At 41.3% G+C, this 19327-nt stretch overlaps 1 protein-coding gene across 2 annotated transcripts; it reads right to left on the reverse strand.

Annotated features, from left to right (window-relative positions):
* Positions 1 to 7150: 7150 nt before the first annotated feature.
* Positions 7151 to 18895, reverse strand: LOC124271691. Of its 2 annotated transcripts, none has more exons than XM_046706852.1 (3): positions 18620 to 18895; positions 8775 to 9220; positions 7151 to 7388 (listed from the first exon to the last, which is right to left on the reverse strand). In XM_046706852.1, exons 2-3 carry the CDS (start codon positions 9145 to 9147, stop codon positions 7162 to 7164), a joined length of 600 nt encoding a protein of 199 aa, XP_046562808.1. In that variant the 5' UTR covers positions 9148 to 9220; positions 18620 to 18895; the 3' UTR covers positions 7151 to 7161. The 2 variants fall into 2 exon arrangements, with proteins under 2 accessions (XP_046562808.1, XP_046562813.1); XM_046706857.1 differs by lacking the exon at positions 18620 to 18895 and adding an exon at positions 16434 to 16768.
* Positions 18896 to 19327: the final 432 nt, after the last annotated feature.

Below are 19327 nucleotides of genomic sequence, written 5' to 3' on the forward strand. Positions count from 1 at the left end.
GTCTGTAACGGAATGGCCTACATCTACATAACACGGTACAACCACATCAACTATTCTTTGTCTGTAACGGAATGGCCTAACCTACATAACACGGAACAACCACATCAACTATTCAGGGTCTGTAACGGAATGGCCTACACCTACATAGCACGGTACAACCACACCAACTATTCTTTGTCTGTAACGGAATGGCCTACACCTACATAACACGGTACAACCACACCAACTATTCTTTGTCTGGAACGGAATGGCCTACACCTACATAACACGGTACAACCACATCAACTATTCTTTGTCTGTAACGGAATGGCCTACACCTACATAACACGGTACAACCACATCAACTATTCTTTGTCGGTAACGGAATGGCCTACATCTACATAACACGGTACAACCACACCAACTATTCTTTGTCTGTAGCGGAATAGGCTACACCTACATAACACGGAACAACCACATGAACTATTCTTTGTCTGTAACGGAATGGCCTACACCTACATAACACGGTACAACCACATCAACTATTCTTTGTCTGTAACGGAATGGCCTACACCTACATAACACGGTACAACCACAACAACTATTCTTTGTCTGTAATGGAATGGCCTACATCTACATAACACGGAACAACCACATGAACTATTCTTTGTCTGTAACGGAATGGCCTACACCTACATAACGCGGTACAACCACACCAACTATTCAGGGTCTGTAACGGAATGGCCTACATCTACATAACACGGAACAACCACATGAACTATTCTTTGTCTGTAACGGAATGGCCTACACCTACATAACACGGTACAACCACACCAACTATTCTTTGTCTGTAGCGGAATAGGCTACACCTACATAACACGGTACAACCACACCAACTATTCTTTGTCTGTAACGGAATGGCCTACACCTACATAACACGGTACAACCACATCAACTATTCTTTGTCTGTAACGGAATGGCCTTCACCTACATAACACGGTACAACCACAACAACTATTCTTTGTCTGTAACGGAATGGCCTACACCTACATAACACGGTACAACCACATCAACTATTCTTTGTCTGTAACGGAATGGCCTACACCTACATAACACGGTACAACCACAACAACTATTCTTTGTCTGTAACGGAATGGCCTACACATACATAACACGGTACAACCACATCAACTATTCTTTGTCTGTAACGGAATGGCCTACACCTACATAACACGGTACAACCACACCAACTATTCTTTTGTCTGTAGCGGAATAGGCTACACCTACATAACACGGAACAACCATGGAACTATTCTTTGTCTGTAACGGAATGGCCTACACCTACATAACACGGTACAACCACATCCACTATTCTTTGTCTGTAACGGAATGGCCTACATCTACATAACACGGTACAACCATGAACTATTCTTTGTCTGTAACGGAATGGCCTACACCTACATAAACACGGTACAACCACACCAACTATTCTTTGTCTGTAGCGGAATAGGCTACACCTACATAACACGGTACAACCACACCAACTATTCTTTGTCTGTAACGGAATGGCCTACACCTACATAACACGGTACAACACATCAACTATTCTTTGTCTGTAACGGAATGGCCTACACCTACATAACACGGTACAACCACACCAACTATTCTTTGTCTGTAACGGAATGTCCTACACCTACATAACACGGTACAACCACATCAACTATTCTTTGTCTGTAACGGAATGGCTTTCACCTACATAACACGGTACAACCACATCAACTATTCTTTGTCTGTAACGGAATGGCCTACATCTACATAACACGGTACAACCACATCAACTATTCTTTGTCTGTAACGGAATGGCCTACATCTACATAACACGGTACAACCCATCAACTATTCTTTGTCTGTAACGGAATGGCCTAACCTACATAACACGGAACAACCACATCAACTATTCAGGGTCTGTAACGGAATGGCCTACACCTACATAGCACGGTACAACCACACCAACTATTCTTTGTCTGTAACGGAATGGCCTACACCTACATAACACGGTACAACCACACCAACTATTCTTTGTCTGTAACGGAATGGCCTACACCTACATAACACGGTACAACCACAACAACTATTCTTTGTCTGTAACGGAATGGCCTACACCTACATAACACGGTACAACCACATGAACTATTCTTTGTCTGTAACGGAATGGCCTACACCTACATAACACGGTACAACCACACCAACTATTCTTTGTCTGTAGCGGAATAGGCTACACCTACATAACACGGAACAACCACATGAACTATTCTTTGTCTGTAACGGAATGGCCTACACCTACATAACACGGTACAACCACACCAACTATTCTTTGTCTGTAACGGAATGGCCTACACCTACATAACACGGTACAACCACAACAACTATTCTTTGTCTGTAACGGAATGGCCTACCTCTAGTTAAACAGAGCAACCATGACAACTATTCAGGGCCTGTGACAGAATGGCCTACACATACCTAAACAGTGAATCCATGGCAACTACATTTTGGATTCTGACGAAACGCACTGATCGTAAATACAATCATATATTTGTGTACGCCAAATTTTAGTGGAATGTGCGTTACAAAGGCATTTCATGTTCTTCATCTTCACAAATTCTTTTGTAGATAAGCATTGTTTATTATCAAGGATAAGAATATGGTTTATACCTTTCACCATACATTCAAATGTATCTCGGTAACTATGGAACAATGGCGACACCAACGTCACAGCCTGTTTTACCATCAACCTGTAGCCATCAACCATGGGTCATTCAACAAAACAAATTCCTAGCCTCAGAATTGGGGAATGGAAAAATGAAACACTGAGAAACCGATGTCAGGAAATAAGGTTTTATTATTAAATATAGTGATAAAATCACAACACTTTTGTATCTCGCAACTGTTGATATCTTGGTGAATAACTGTCTGAAAGTGAATGCGTAGATAGGCACGGAATAACCCTTACTGGTAGTTTAAGTAAGCAAATTTAGAAGCATGTACAATGTAAATACCCCCCCCCCCCCTCTAAAATTTATGTACAAAGTAAGCGACCTCCCTGCATGTCATGTACAAAATCAATGACCCCCATACCACCCCACCCCCTTCCCATAATTCTTAAGCATAAATTGTAAATGTTGCTATGTACGAAATTCATTACCCCTTCCTCCCAAAAACAAAATGTGTGACCACCCTCCCAATTAAAATCATAAGCACCCCCACCCAACCTTCACCGCCACCCCAACCCCACACCTTAGCCATAACAGTCCCCAACGTATTTGGTTTTTATTCCGACCCACAAAGTTTAAAACAGGCAATAAGCACAGAAAAAAACAAAATGACAAAACAACTGCATCGCATTTAAAACAATGAAGTCATATATGGTTCTGACTATTAATGTTGATTAATTGTGTAACTGAAATAAAAGGAGGATGGATGTTGAGAGGAATCTTGATGAATGATGACAAAGGATATCAACCTTCAACGCCAGATGATAATCAGACCTTATTTCCAAACAGATTCCACTGGGCGTGAAATGCAAACCAGTGGTAGAAATTATATGAATGGATCACTGAAATCAGTGATTACGCAAGTCTTAAAACAAATTGCTGACTAAAGAACACCGCAAGAGTTGTCCTGTAATACTTATATGTGACCTGATCTTAAAACGATATATACATATATTTATCTACACCTTCTTCGTATACGTGTCGTAACTGGGTTCCTTATACGTACAAAGAAACAAACTTAAGAAACAACTTTTTTTTGCAACAATACGGGGTGTTAATTTCCTTTGTAGTTGGCTCAACGTGACATATATTGTATTCCAATAAGAACAATGTGGACACAGTTCCGTTTTCTTCACACTTTGTGCCCATGTGTGGAATCGAACCCGGGTCTTCAGCGTGACGAGCAGACGCTTTATCCACTTGGCTACTCCACCGCACCAATTAAATTAAGGATAATAGTCTTTCATATGCTCTAGTGGCAATGCGATAGCTTAGTGGTTACAGCATTGGCTCGTCACGCCGAAGACCCGGGTTCGATTCCCCTACATGGGTACAATGCGTGAAGCCCATTACTGGTGTCCCCTTCCGGGATATTGCTAGAGTATTGCTAAAAGCGTTAAACCAAACTCTCTTGCTCATATGCACTACAAAGAAGTACAGATATGTAGCTTAACGTGGAATCTTTGGTCATATAGTCAAAATTACAAATTATCAAAGAAACACCATTTGTTTGGAACCACCTTTCAAGGTGTACAAGACACAGAAAACCGTGTTTTGATAGTTAAGATATTGGGCACAGCTAGGTTGCCACCGTCTAAGGCCATCAATTCGTTCTACAGAGTTGGGTCCCGAAGCCTCACCAGAAACCCTGGATCGTGGGTTCGAATTCAAGTTCGCTCTGAATACGTTTCTTGGATTATCAGCACCATCCCCATGCCCGTGGGTTGCGTCTGACAGTCGGGTGTCCCAAACACACCAAGCAGAAGCGACGTGGTTTCACAGGAATACTTCAAGTCGGCCTCAAACCCAACTAACTCACTCACTCACTCATGGCTGCTGATCACAATACATCCATATTACAATGGTAAGACAGTTAAGAATAATACATTTCATACCATCTACCTCCGAACATAAATACAGTTAGACAAATATAAAGCAATGTTATAGACTTTTAGGATAGTCATCAGACTTTAAAGATCTGATCATTTGGGCCTTTATATCAAATACAAGGTATTCATTCAAAACAACATCTCGGTAAAATGTACGTCTCAAAATACATGGGACGGTGGTGTAGCCTAGTGGTTAAGGCGTTTGCTCATCACGCCGAAGACCTAGGTTCGATTCCCCGCATGGGCACAATGAGTGAAGCCCATTTCTCGTGTCCCCACCAATACTGCAGGAATATTGCGAAAAGCTGCGTAAAACTAAACTCGCTCACTAGAATGGCTTTCTCGTTGTGGGCCCATATGGTGAATCAAACACGGCCCTTCAAGGATCACGACCTAACCCTTTAACTGCACAGGCTAACGTGCGCATTCTTGTTGAAACATCCCTCTTCACAAAAACACTGCAAATAATCGGGTAACCGTCAGTGAAGTCCAAGTAGGTCCACGATGTCTCCTTGGGCAGACTGTTTCAGGGCTTTGATAAATGTGTCCTTGGTGCGAGGTCGCGTCTTCAGAATCTGTAAAACAAAACGACTCTTGCCCTTCTTGTCCTTCTCATGGAAGGCATATTGTTCGGCGTCCGATATATTTCCGCTCTGAAACAAATGGTCAGCAATTGGATCGGGCTCAAGTCTGTCTAGTAGTTGTACATAATTCGTGCGTATCTTCTCGCCGAAGGAAGAAGCTGGGCTGGGGTCTCGGTTTGGTTCATTCTGGACACCAGTGGGTCTTTGTCCACCCATTAGGACAGTTTCAAGACGTGACGTTAGATGCTCAATCACTTGAAAGGACATGGCATCCTGAGGAATAGGTGTAGAAGGAGGTTCGAAGCTCTCAGGACCAGAGGAACCACCTGTTGGTTGTCCTTGTGGAGAATACTGACCTTGGGTAGGACCACTTGCTTCTGTGGCCCCACCTCCTAAATCTCCTTGATACTGCCTTGGGAATGAGATCGTCGGGGGTTCATCTAAGCTGCTTTCTGTTTTTTCCCCCTGTTGTTTCTTTGTTTCTATTTTTTCCGTTGAGCTAAGACTGTTTAAATCTGCATTAGGATGCTTTAGAAACGTCTGAGATGGGTCGGGAAAGATGTCCACAAGGGTTTCGTTTGGTATCGTAGAGTACTCCCGGTCAGTTAAATCAGTATGGGATAGGGATGACACTTCTGCAAATCCTGTTACACCTGTGGAACAGGATGAAGTGGTTCTTGGGTCTGACACTGGTTGCAGGTACGTGTCATCTTCTATCAGTGAGGCAGTGAGATAGGTTGCTTCTGAAATGATAGTCAATGATATGGATCTTAAACAACCATTGTCAACCAAATTGTCTTGCTTGTACAGTGATGCATAATAATGAGTCATCAGTTGATAGGTAATTATCAGTTTCCCTTCATCAATACCAAACATTGCCTCCCCATCATCAGTTATCTCCCCTGCCTCTCACGAACTGAATAATCTTCTGGGGCCCTAACTCTAAATAACCACACTACGAACACACATACGTACATAATGAGAAATACTACAACCACTCCTTCATTTACACATGTTCCGAACGTCCATGCATCCTTTCCAATGATTGATATATCACATTGACCTAATTCTAAATAATGTGTGTCATACTACGGACACTTAATTAAAATCTGTTAAGAGAACACTGTATATATCTCCAGATGATCACAAAATAACGATACCAAGTAGCGAAGGAAGCAGCTTATATATAACCAGTGTCAGTTTAAATTTGGCGTGGCGGTGGGGTAGCCTAGTGGTTAAAGCGTTGGCTCGTCACGCCGAAGACCCGGGTTCGATTCCCCACATGGGCACAATGTGTGAAGCCCATTTCTGGTGTCCCCCCGCCGTGATATTGCTGGAATATTGCTAAAAGCCGCGTAAAACTAAACTCAGTCAGTCAGTCATTTAAATTTGGCATTGCATTATTTCAGTCATGAGCGCAAAATGTGTCTGTGAGCAGTCGATACCGGGTTCTGTATGTCAGCAGTATATAATATGTGTTTCTTTAGAAAATATACACCCGATACTGTTTCTGAAAATGGGAGGTCAGACCTATTTGCCAGTTATAAGGATTCTCTGTATAGCTCTATGGTACAGCTTGCCAATATTTACCCGAGTAATAATTCCCTCGGGTAGCTCTATTTAAAATGAATTTGTTCTTTATAATTTTTTGGCATTAAAATCTGTACTTAATCTCTAATGGCGAGGTAAATCACCTTCTTCCGGAAGTGTCGATTCTATTTCCACCTTCACACGAAAGAGTTCCACGTGGAGATACAGGGGTCGATGAAGGTCAAGGCCAACACCTCTGATGGTTTGCCTCGCTTCCTTCGTCTGCACCGAATACACAATCTCCCCTGCCTCACTCAAACGAATCTGTACAGTGCCCCTTTTGTCCACTTTTATTCCTTCGGGAGGGTAGAGGAACGAATCTGGACTGACTTCTATATTTTTGGAGCTCTAGCTGGGAACTATTCTGGTTCGACACGAAAAGTTTGACATATGTCCAGCTCGCGCCATCTTTGGAGAAATGTGAAGGTCGATTACTTCCCCTGGTGCCAGCGCTCGATCCGTGCAGCAAAGTGCGCTGAGATTACATTGCTTCAGACTTGCGCGCTTCCCATGATGTTCGAGAATCATATTCGAACCGCATTCCTTATCAAAACAAATTGTTTTCTTGTTGTTATCTGCAAAATATAATTCAGAATTAATTATGTGATTCCACGCAAACAATACATTGCGTTATGATTTGACATTCGGCGTTTTATGTCAGAAGCATTGGGCCTTCAGTTCAAATGACAAAGACTGAGTGCTGTTTTTGGTGTAACAGTCAAGTTTACAAATGATGTAAACAATATTGATCATAACGGGCCATAATAATTTCAGACACTCATGATCACCAATTCATGTTTTGCATTTATAGAAATTGGAAATGAGCTGTGTAAACGTTACAGAGTAACTGCATAACTCTGGAAGGTTGGGTAACAGAGTGAGTGAGTATTGTTTTAGGCCGCTTTTAGCAATATTCCAGCAATATCACGGCTGGGGACTCTAGAAATGGACTTGACACATTGTTCCCTTGTAGATAATCGCACCCGGATCTTTGGCATGACGAGCGACCGCTTTAACCACTAGAACACGACCCCGTTGCAACAGAAACATACCAGTTGGATACACGAGTTTGTCGTTCGACATTAAATTTTGTGTGTGTGCATGCAGCCAATGTGGTAATGAGTGAGTATGTGTGTGTTTCTGTTTTGTTCAGAATTCAGCAATGTACAGCTACATGGCATCGGTCTGTAAATAATCGAGTCTGGACCAGACAATCCAGTGATCAACAGTATGAGCATCCATCTACGCAATTTGGCATGTGTCAACCAAGTCAGCGGGCCTGACCATCCCGGTAGGTGCCTCTTACGACAAGTATGGATGGCTGAAGACCAATTCTAACCCATATCTTCACGGGTGAGTCTGTGTGTAAGGACTTGTATCTGCTGAGGAACTACCGAGTCTGCGGTGAGCTGGGGCGGTGGATTCCGCAGCGGATGAGTTAGTGAGGTAATTTACGTAAACGATATAAGGAGCATAAACTATTGCTGCAATGTTATAGCCCGTAAATCAAGCATACCAACAGTATCCAGGGGTTGACAGCGTAAGCATCGACCCAAAGTATTATCTTACTCTAAATCCGCCAAAGCAAGTTCTGAGAGCTGATATGCCGAGGCTCACAACGATCCAGGTACTTCTCGGGGAGACAGGGTAGCCTAGCGTTCGCACGTCATGCCGAAGACCCAGGGTCGATTCCACACATGGGTATGATGTGTGAAGCCTATTTCTGGTGTCCCCCGCCGTGATATTGCTAGAATACTGCTAAAAGCGGCGCAAAACTAAACTCACTCATCCAAGTTAAGTACTTCTCATATCTAGTTGTCATTGGACAAACAACCCGACGTTGAAATACGTTCAACGAGTTCTTTTCAAAAATCTATTTGTTCCAGAAAATACTGTGAAAGTTAAGTAATTGTGTACATAAGTACATACCGTGAACTTCTATATTTCACAAAAGCCCTTACCTGATGTCATTTCAATAACAATGTCTCCGAACTGTATTTCGAAGAAAACGAACAGATCCTGGCCCTGAATGTGGAAGGTATTTTCTTCCGTCTTATCTTTCAGCTCGCGAGAAAACGTGACCTCTCGTGACTTTGTGCGAGAGAGGGTAACCCTGGTCGTTTCCTTCTTGAACCGGAAATGGGTCCAATTGGCGTTTTGTTCAACTTTCGTAATGTCCATATTCTGCGTAGAAGCAGTATCAGGTTTGTGAGACACGAGGCCAAGTAGGAGATGCCCGCTTCCTGAAATTTTGAAGTCCAGTTTTCGCCTTTCGGCAAGGATCGGTTGGTACAGCATGTGCCACAGTGACAGCTGAGACTCCATTGTGCACATTTCCCGTGATGCTCGAGTAGAACGTTCTGCCCGTGGTTGGTAGAAAAACGTAGGGCCGTGATCCGAGGTTGATCTGAAATGAAAATTGATTGCCGATTAACAATGGAACAGCTGTTTCGTGTCTCTGCTTCGCCGATTTACATACACCACGCTCCACATTCGCCGGTGAATGCATGCTGTGTGGGCGTATTTCGTAATTAACGAAGCATGATCCCGTATACTGTCAATGAAAATCCAAGATGGTTGTTCCTGACCTGATATACCACCAGCAGTAACAGCAATCTTTTTTACCCTCGGGGCTATTTTTCGATCATATCTTATAATTATTATTCATGGACCGTTTTTTTCTGTCTGTAAAATGTTTGTTTCAGAGACAAGATGTTGGTCTACCTGTAATATTACTCGCGCAATGTGTGTCAGTAGGCTTCAGTTTTAGGCACTGATCATGACAGAGATTGCTCAAAGAAGTGCTCACTGAACTTCCGTGAGCAATGTGCAACACAATTAATCGACTAAAACTACTCCCCAAGCGCACACATGTGATTACAATAAGACGGGTAGTGAGTGCATAATCTTTGCTGTGATGAGGTTGTGTGAGTCCCTGTGCTTCCCATTTCAGAATAGTTCCCAGATATCTCAGGACGCAACCATGGGAATGCTTTTCGAAATGTGGGCCTCCATCAACGTAGCTGCGATATTCGTAAGCCTATCAGTGTGCGAAATACTTTCCACATTTTGCTAGCTAGTCGGGCTAGCAATGCCTGAAAGTTACTAGCCCACAAAATGGTGAACTAGCCCGAAATTTGAATGTAGAAACTAAGCACACAAAAATTGCAAAAATAGATGGGATAAGATATTGTCGGCATGACACGGGTTTCATCATTAAGCTGCTAATACGATGAACATTTTTATCAGGCCATAATCTTGCATGATTTAAAAGTGTATTATTACTTAACAAGTGGGAGAGAGTGATATATTTACAAAATGACCCCATGAAAATTCACTAGCCAGTGACTGTGGAGATTTACTGGCCCGACTGCATTTTTAGTAGCCACGGGCTTCCGGGCAATGGACAATTTCGCACACTGCTAAGCCTATGAGGGGCGATAGGGTAGCCCAGATACGATCGCTGTGTAAAACGTGACCCTGGGACTACGTGCACAAAGCGATCTTAATTACATTGCTTTAACATGGACTTACGATAGTCGTTGCACAAACTGTCTTTTTTCTAGTAGACCCTGGGCCCCGCTTCACAAAGCGAGTGCCGTAACCCCTATAGTTTAACATAGACTTACAACTGTCGTAGGGTTACGCTTGCTTTGTGAAACCGGGCCCTGGGCCGTAGAAGTCATGCTCTTTCGTAACATTGAAGTATAACATAGCCTTACGAGTGAGCGAGCGAGTATAATTTTACGCCGATTTCAGCAAGATTAAGTAATATCACGGCGGGGGACACCAGAAATAGCCTTCACACAATGTGCCAATGTGGGGAATCAAACAAGAGTCTTCGGAATGGCGAGTGAACGTTTTAACCACCAGTCTACCCCACTGCCTCATTTTACAGTCACTTGCCTAAGAAAACATATGTGTAAACGGCCAACACTTCATCCTCATTTAAGTATTGCCTTTTTCATAGTGATGACTCATCCCCTTCTCCACGTTAGGATCACCTCTGTTGACATTCCTTTTGTGAAATATTTAACTACTCTATCACGTGTACGGCGTTGTTACAGCTCGATTACTCGCGGGTATTGTTAGGGTTTACATCCCACGGCTCTGACAACTTGAGGTCAGTCGGAATCCAGCCATTTAGTGTCGCGAAAATGAATCGCATTACCCCAATGTTAGCAAAGGAGGCACAATGTGTAAACGACAGGATAAGGTCTATTCTTGTCACATACAACATTCAACATAGAAGGCATGTGCAACACATGTCACTGGAACAACGTGTCTAGTCGTTTCTGACGGATAAAAGAAACGGTAACAAAATGTCCTCACATTCCACAGAAGTATATAGGGAGTAACTTGGTGGTTAAAGCGTTCGCTCGTCACGCCGATTCCCCACATGGGTACAATGTGTGAAGCCCATTTCTGGTGTCCCAAGCCCTGATATTGCTGAAATACGGCTGAAAGAGGCGTAAAAACTAAACTCACTCACTGCATAAAATATAACTAATGCTTCATAGTGGGTGAGTTTAGTTTTACGCCGCATTCAGTAATATTCCAGCTATATGGCGGCGGTCTGTAAATAATCGAGTCTGGACCAGACAATCCAGTGATCGCCAGCATGAGCATCCATCTGAACAATTGGGAACCGATGACATGTGTCAACCATGTCAGCGAGCCTGACCACCCGACCCCGTTAGTCGCCTCTTACGACAAGCATGGGTTGCTGAAGACCAATTCTAACCCGTAATGCTTCATATGTTTCAAGTTATCGCAACTGGCATGACCTTTACTGAAAAAGTAACTTGTTGAGACGGAAGTTGGAAAGTCCGTACCCACTACAACTTGTTTGGGCGAACGGATGGCCAGACGTTGGATAACACGTGTTCAACTGTACCTAATCAGCCGGATGAGTCGTATCCAAAAACGAGAATCCATACCCAATCAAGACAGTTGTGTTTCAAAACATTAATCGTTTTTATTGTTACCTTAAGTAATGGCCCACGTGTTTAAACCCTGAAAACATGTTCAGAAATCCCATTCGCTTCTAAACAATATGTACTCTGCCTCAACATATTGATTCAACGGACTAAACACTTTTGCAGCAAAGACTTTGATACATGAGTCGACCAAACACTGACTTTGTAAATTGCTAGGTACACTTGTCGACTTCTAAAGTGTACACTTTAAATTTATGAAACACATATTATATGTCAAAATGTCAACTCCATCAACTTTCTTATATGGAGAATTGGGTACATTCCCTTTGAAAGTTATTCGTCTTGTCAGGATTATCAAATATTGGCTTAAGATTTTGAGAAGTAAACCGGATAGATATATAGTTTTGATATATAATTCATTATTGAATAGTTCAAATGAGAACCCTGATGTTGAAAATTGGGCAAGTTTATTGAGAGATACGCTCTTCAGGTTTGGTTTTGGCTACATTTGGGTTGCCCAATATGTTCCTGAAAGTTTTGTGAGAGAATTTACACAAAGGGTTAAGGATATTTATTCTCAAATGTGGAAACATCAAATATCAACTCTGAGTGAAACTAGATTGTATCTTCATATTAAGGAAACTCTGTGCATCGAGAAATATTTAACTAATATTGATGTTAGGAAGTACCGAATTGCGTTTACACGTTTCCGACTCAGTTCACATATGCTTATGATTGAAAAAGGAAGATGGAGTGTGCCTAAAATCCCACTTGCTGATAGATTATGTCCCTTTTGTACTAACGAAATAGAAGATGAGTACCACGTACTCTTGATTTGTCCAAAATATCGAGAAATACGTAAACAGCATTTAAGTAATACTTTATTGGAAAATATAAGTATGTTTGAGTTTATCAAATTGTTAAAATGTGAAAACAGTTTTGAAGTACTGAAAGCTGCAAAGTGTATTTATTATATCTTAAATGAAAGAAACAAAGTTGAATTTTTGAAAATCGTTCACACATATCCTAACTCTTGGGCTATAATGTTAATAACCATATGATTGCTCTCTTTATATACGTACCTCGCCATGTGCACAGGCGAATATTCAATATATTTATATTGTATTGGTCTTTGACCTAATCAAAATCTTGTCTTGTCTTGTCTAAAAGTGTGTGAGTGAGTTTACTTTTACGCTGGTTTTAGCAATATTCCAGCAAAATCACGGAAGGGGACACCAGAAGTGGGTTTACACATTGTACCCATGTGGGGAATCGAACCCTATATCTCCAGCGTTGCGAGCGAACGCTTTAACCACTAGGCTACCCCCCATCGCCCCCGACTTATACGAACTTAGCAGTCTAGAAGACTAAAATAACATCAGAACTAATAGGATCAACTTGATGTATTTACGTCTTTGAGTGGCATTTAAAAGCTTGTATGATGAACAGGAACGATTGTCATGGATAGAAAAGTCCTTTATTGCAATGGATGCGACGTTTACGATCATCGTTGCGATAAGATCGCTTTGCGCAAGTGGACCCGGGTTCAGGCGAAGAAGCGGCAGATCAGAAACAACCAGGCCGACAAGGACCGCTCCTTTCAGGGTTTTCCGTTAGGAACAGATTGTTGACTCTGATGTCAGCAGCTGCTAAATAGTTTACGATTTATGAGGACCGCTATTCTCGGTCTTTTTCCCGTCGAGAACAGATTGTTGACAGTGATGTCAGCAGTTGCTAAGTAGCTTATAAGGAATGTTCCGTAATATGAAACCTTCATTTAAACCTACGTCCAATTAATGTATTTTGAATAATCGCAAACAAAAAAGGTTACAGTTACCTGATGTTGCATACACAGGTACACAATATAGTAGAATGATTTAGTTACGCTACATAACCTATATTCATGTGAAACGTAAGTCGAATCTGTTGGCTTAGACAAAACAATAAATAAAAAGACTGTGAAAACTGGTTCAAGTACCAATTCAGGGCATGTCTGATATATTTGCAAAGTATCACTAGTGAGTGACTTGGACGTAACTGGGTTTAAAGGTATTCGGTTTATACCATGGCGAGTAGGCTCCTTGTGGGAGGAGGTTCGACTTGATGCCGGTCTTTGACGTTTACCAGTTCGGTGAAACACACGACCAAGGATATTTTGTAGCTATTTCTCTTTTATTACGATAGGTAGTAAATGGCATTAATTGTAAGTACTTGTACCTGTTTTCTTTCATAATTCCTTGAATTTGTTTGTCTCATTTCACTTCATGATTGGCATTCTAGAATCCATAAAAATTGTCCTCATTCTTTGTCTCATTTCAGTCAGTAATATAGCGACTATATACTTGAGTTTCTTTTAAACACTAGAATTTCAAGATTAACGGTAACACATAGCAAACTTGCTTTCCTTGTTAGAAATATGAACATTAACAAAAGCTGAGGAATTGATGGATTTCAAACTGGTATATTTTGATTCTTAAAAGAACTCATATGTATGACCTATTACTCTATTAAATGCCCCGTACAAAATTTTATTTTATTTCAAACCATTAAAAACCTTATATTATCTATTACCTCCAAATCAAACAGAGATTATATCTTTGAGAACCATTTGTGAAAATACAAGATTACTATGTGACATTATGTAAACAAAATATTCCAGGATTAATAATTTTAATAGAATTTGAAAAAACACTTTTGATACAGTTTCTGAGGGATTTGTGAACCTAGTTTTAGCAAAATTTGGTTTTGGTCCAGAAACCATTCGCTTGATAAATCATCTGACATTTGAAACAACCTCTCGTGTTTTAATCTCTCTGCATTTTTTACAAACGAAACTGGATGAAGAAAAAAAGATCCCCCATCCTCCTATCCTTTTCTTCTTGAAGCAGAAGTACTTCACAATATGATAAGAAATAATTATAATATTAATGGAATAGCCACTGACAATATTGAGTACAAATTGGATCAATATCTGGATGACACTGAATTATTTCTTAATGGTAATGAAAAAAGTTTACATTCTCCTACTGATTAAATGTACACACATTCAGATATTTATTTGTCAACTTGCTTTACTGTAGCTGAAATATTAATAACGGAATGTAACCATGGGAACGAATAAAAACATCTATTGAGTGAGTGAATTAAGTTTTACGACGCTTTTAGCACTATTGTAGCAATATCACGGCGGGGGACACCAGAAATGGGCTTCACACATTGTTCCCATGAGGAGAATCGAACCCGGGTCTTTGGCTAACGGTGAACGCCTTAACCACTAGGTACCCCCACCGCCACCCCCACTTTATGTTTAAAACACACTTGAAGATCCGGGTTAGAATTGGTCTTCATGCAACCCATGTTTGTCGTAAAAGGAGACTAACGGGATCGGGTGGTCAGGCTCGCTGACTTGGTTGACACTTATCATCGAATCCCAATTGCGAGGATCGATCGTCATGCTGTTGATCACTGGATTGTCTGGTCCAGACTTGATTGTTTACAGACCGCCGCCATATTGCTGGAATGTTGCTGAGTGCGGTCGTGGTCATGCATCCTGTGTCATTGCATCACGTAACATATTTCAGGACATGACAGATATCGCATTGTTTAGACGAAAGGGCGAAAGATATATTGCCCATTCAACAGTGTAAACGTGGCCGATGAACGTAAAGCCTACACTGGTTGGCCGTCTAAAAATATTACAGTAACAAGAAACTTTTTTATCCGCCCATTAATCAAAATGGTAAATAGAAATAGAAACCTTTTTTATTTCAACTGGGAATGACAATTCATGACGTGTGAGGGATGGAAAAAACAAGCTAATAATATATTGATGCATTTTTACCCAATAACACAAGACACTGGACCATGAAGGATGTGTCCTGTTATGTGCAGTATCCGGGTTATTTGTTATGAACATCGCAGATAATCCACCACACCCTCGAACATTTGGGGTATAACACTCAGATAATATCGCGGATGGATGTTTTGGTAAAACGTGGGGTCCAATTGAAGTGAGGTCATATACACGTGGTATAACGGGGTGGATGCAATATAGGTGTTCGTGAATTGGGAAAGAAGGGGTACGAAAGATAATGCGTGGATGGATTGAGTCTGGAGCAGGCGGGAGAGAGAGTCAGTATAAATACTCAAGTGTTGGCTGTTTTGCTCGAGTGAACACAGCCTCCTACAGATCTTTGACGAGGATGGATACAATACATACACACGCATACGCACACACGCACGCACACACACACATACATACATACATACACATACATACACGCATACATACATACATATACACGCACATACATACATACATACATACATACATACATACATACATACATACATACATACATACATACATACATACATACATACATACATACATACATACATACATACATACATACATACATACACATACACACATACATACATACACACATACATACATACATACATACATACATACATACATACATACATACATACATACATACATACATACATACATACACATACATACATACATACACACATACATACATACACACATACATACATACACACACACCGCATTACGGGTGAACGACACACGTTGTTTCGGGTGGATGTCGCCATCGATATGGAGAATCACGAAGTCAGCGATGTAAAGTCAAAAGATAATTAACTAACCTTTCCGATCAGGAAACAGTTGCCATGAATCCCTAATTAACGATTATTGTCGCCGGGAAATTTCGTGGCTACATGTGACCTACATAACTTATACTTCCTTGTTGAATCACGTGACAAGGACCTGTCATGGTTTTTCCAGTATTGTGTTACAAAGTGTCTCTTACAAATATAGCCTTCATTGACAGGAGTCAGTTTGGGTGGCGATATTTGTTCAATTGGCACCCTTTATCTGCTCAGGCTTCGTAGATCCAAATGATATGTTTTTTCCTGAACTCGCAAACCAATGTGAGTTGCAAAGGCGCGTCGTTCTCTCGCACAGCAAGCAAAGAGCAAGTTATACACATTCCACGGAGAGCAACATTGTGATCAGCGGTGCATGGGTGGAAAGTATTCACATTATAGAGCAAACAATGTTAACTTCCCTCACCCGCAACTCCTGGGAAATGGAGAATGATGGCACACACACACACACACTATCACCAGTCGGGATGGGCCGGAGGGGTAGATTTAATGTCTTCAGTATGTATGTGGGGTTTTTAAGCGAGGATCTAACACGAGTACGGGGGCGGTGTGTGTGTGTGTGTGTTATGTGTGTGTGTGTGTGCGCGCGTGCGTGCGTGCGTGCGTGCGTGCGTGCGTGCGTGCGTGTGTGTGTGTGTGTGTGTGTTTCTGTGCTAATCGGTCGAATTTCTGACCGTGTTCACACTGGGAGAGTCTAAGTTCATTAATTAAAGGGGTCGGCTTGTATTGGATTAGACTACATGTTTTCTTTAATAGTTAAAGGGTTCTCAAATGTAGAGCATTTCACACTTTCGAAGTCCTGGCAACAAGAACTAAAGCCTTAATAACAAAGAAATTACCATTATAAATGTATACAGAAAACCATCCATTAAACTCACTATCCATGATTTAGATATACTATCAAAATTCATGGGTCTCAACACCATTATACTCGGAGAGTTGTCCCCAACTTTATTTAATTTTATGATTAATGACATTTACCCAGAATTTTTTATTTTATTTCTACAGCTAAATTTGCATTCTGGGCCTCCTCCTCCTGTAAAACAAATCACCATTTGAAACCTATGCAAAATGTGGGTTTGGTCCAGAAACCATTCGCTTGATAAATCATCTGACATTTGAAACAACCTCTCGTGTTGTAATCTCTCTGCATTTTTTACAAACGAAACAAACTGGATCAATATCTGGATGACACTGAATTATTTCTTAATGGTAATGAAAAAAGTTTATATTCTGCTACTGATTAAATGTACACACATTCAGATATTTATTTGTCATCAGCTTGCGTTACTGTAGCTGAAATATTAATAACGGAATGTAACCATGGGAACGAATAAAACATCTATTGACTGAGTGAATTAAGTTTTAAGACGCTTTTAGCACTATTGTAGCAATATCACGGCGGGGAACACCAGAAATGAGCTTCACACATTGTTCCCTTGAGGGAATCAGACCCGGTCTTTGGCTAACGGTGAATGCCTTAACCACTAGGTACCCCACCGCCACCCCCACTTTATGTTTAAAACACACTTGAGATCCGGGTTAGGATTGGTCTTCATGCAACCCATGTTTGTCGTAAAGGAGACTAACGGGATCGGGTGGTCAGGCTCGCTGACTTGGTTGACACTTCTTATCATCGAATCCCAATTGCGAGGATCGATCGTCATGCTGTTGATCACTGGATTGTCTGGTCCAGACTTGATTGTTTACAGACCGCCGCCATATAACTGGAATGTTGCTGAGTGCGGTCATGGTCATCGCCCATCCTGTGTCATTGAATCACGTAACACATTTCAGGACATGACAGATATCGCATTGTTTAGACGAAAGGGCGAAATATATATTGCCCATTCAACAGAAGTGTAAACGTAGCCGATGAACGTAAAGCCTACACTGGTTGGCCGTCTAAAAACTTACAGTAACAAAGAAACTTTTTATCCGCCCATTAATCAAAAATGGTAAATAGAAATAGAAACCTTTTTATTGAAGATCACACCTGTATCGTGTCAACAAGTCAGATCAACAGACATATACTCCATGAGACTTGCCTACCCGACTAACACGTACTACGGGTGAACGACACACGTTGTTTCGGGTGGGCTGTAGGCATGATATGGAGAATTTCACAGTCAGTGTTGTATAGTGAAAAAGGATAATTAACTTACCTTTCCGGTCAGAGACAGATTTGCCATGGATTTCTAATTAACGTTAATTGTCCCCGGGAAGATTCGTGGCTACATGTGACTGGCTACATAACTTAACTCAACCAACTTCCTTGTTGAATCACGTGACAAGGACCTGTTTCCAGGTTTTTGTTTTGTAAGGAGTGTCTTTACAAATATGGCCTTCATTGACAGGAGTAGGTTTGGGTAGCGATATTTGTTCAACAGACTCCTCTATGTGCTCAGGTTTGAGAACTGGTTTCAATTATTCGTAGATCACAAATGGTATGTTATATCGGAAATCGCTGACCCGTGTAGGTTGTGGGACACATCGTTCTTCGCATAGTAAGCAAAGAGCCAGTTTTACATATTGCGCGGAGAGCAAATATGGTGTTCAGCGGTGCATGGGTGGAAAGTACTCGCGTGTCAGAGCAAACGATGTTAACTTTGTTCACCCGCAAGTCCTGAAATTGGAGTATGGCGTCTAGGTAGTTTGGGTGATGAATTTTAAAGGCACAATACTATCACTATACTATTACAAATACAAAATACTGTCTTTAGTATACATATAAATTGACATATATTTACTAAAGACATAACTGACACAAACACACCCCACCCCCACCCCCCCCCCCACGCGATAGTATTTTGCATTTGACTGGTGATAATATTGTGTGCGGGCGCGCGTGCGTGCGTGCGTGCGTACGTACG

This window comes from Haliotis rubra, unplaced genomic scaffold, assembly GCF_003918875.1.
Source record: "Haliotis rubra isolate DU_JTF1 unplaced genomic scaffold, ASM391887v1 Scf1029, whole genome shotgun sequence".
In the NCBI taxonomy this organism is placed as follows: Eukaryota; Metazoa; Mollusca; class Gastropoda; order Lepetellida; family Haliotidae; genus Haliotis; species Haliotis rubra.

Excerpts from the sequence above, each read along its gene's own strand:
- LOC124271691 (XM_046706852.1), bottom strand. The coding sequence starts at position 9,147 with ATGTGCACAATGGAGTCTCAGCTGTCACTGTGGCACATGCTGTACCAA. Across the intron at positions 7,389-8,774 it reads TGTTATTGAAATGACATCAG|ATAACAACAAGAAAACAATT; the intron begins GTAAGGGCTTTT and ends TATATTTTGCAG.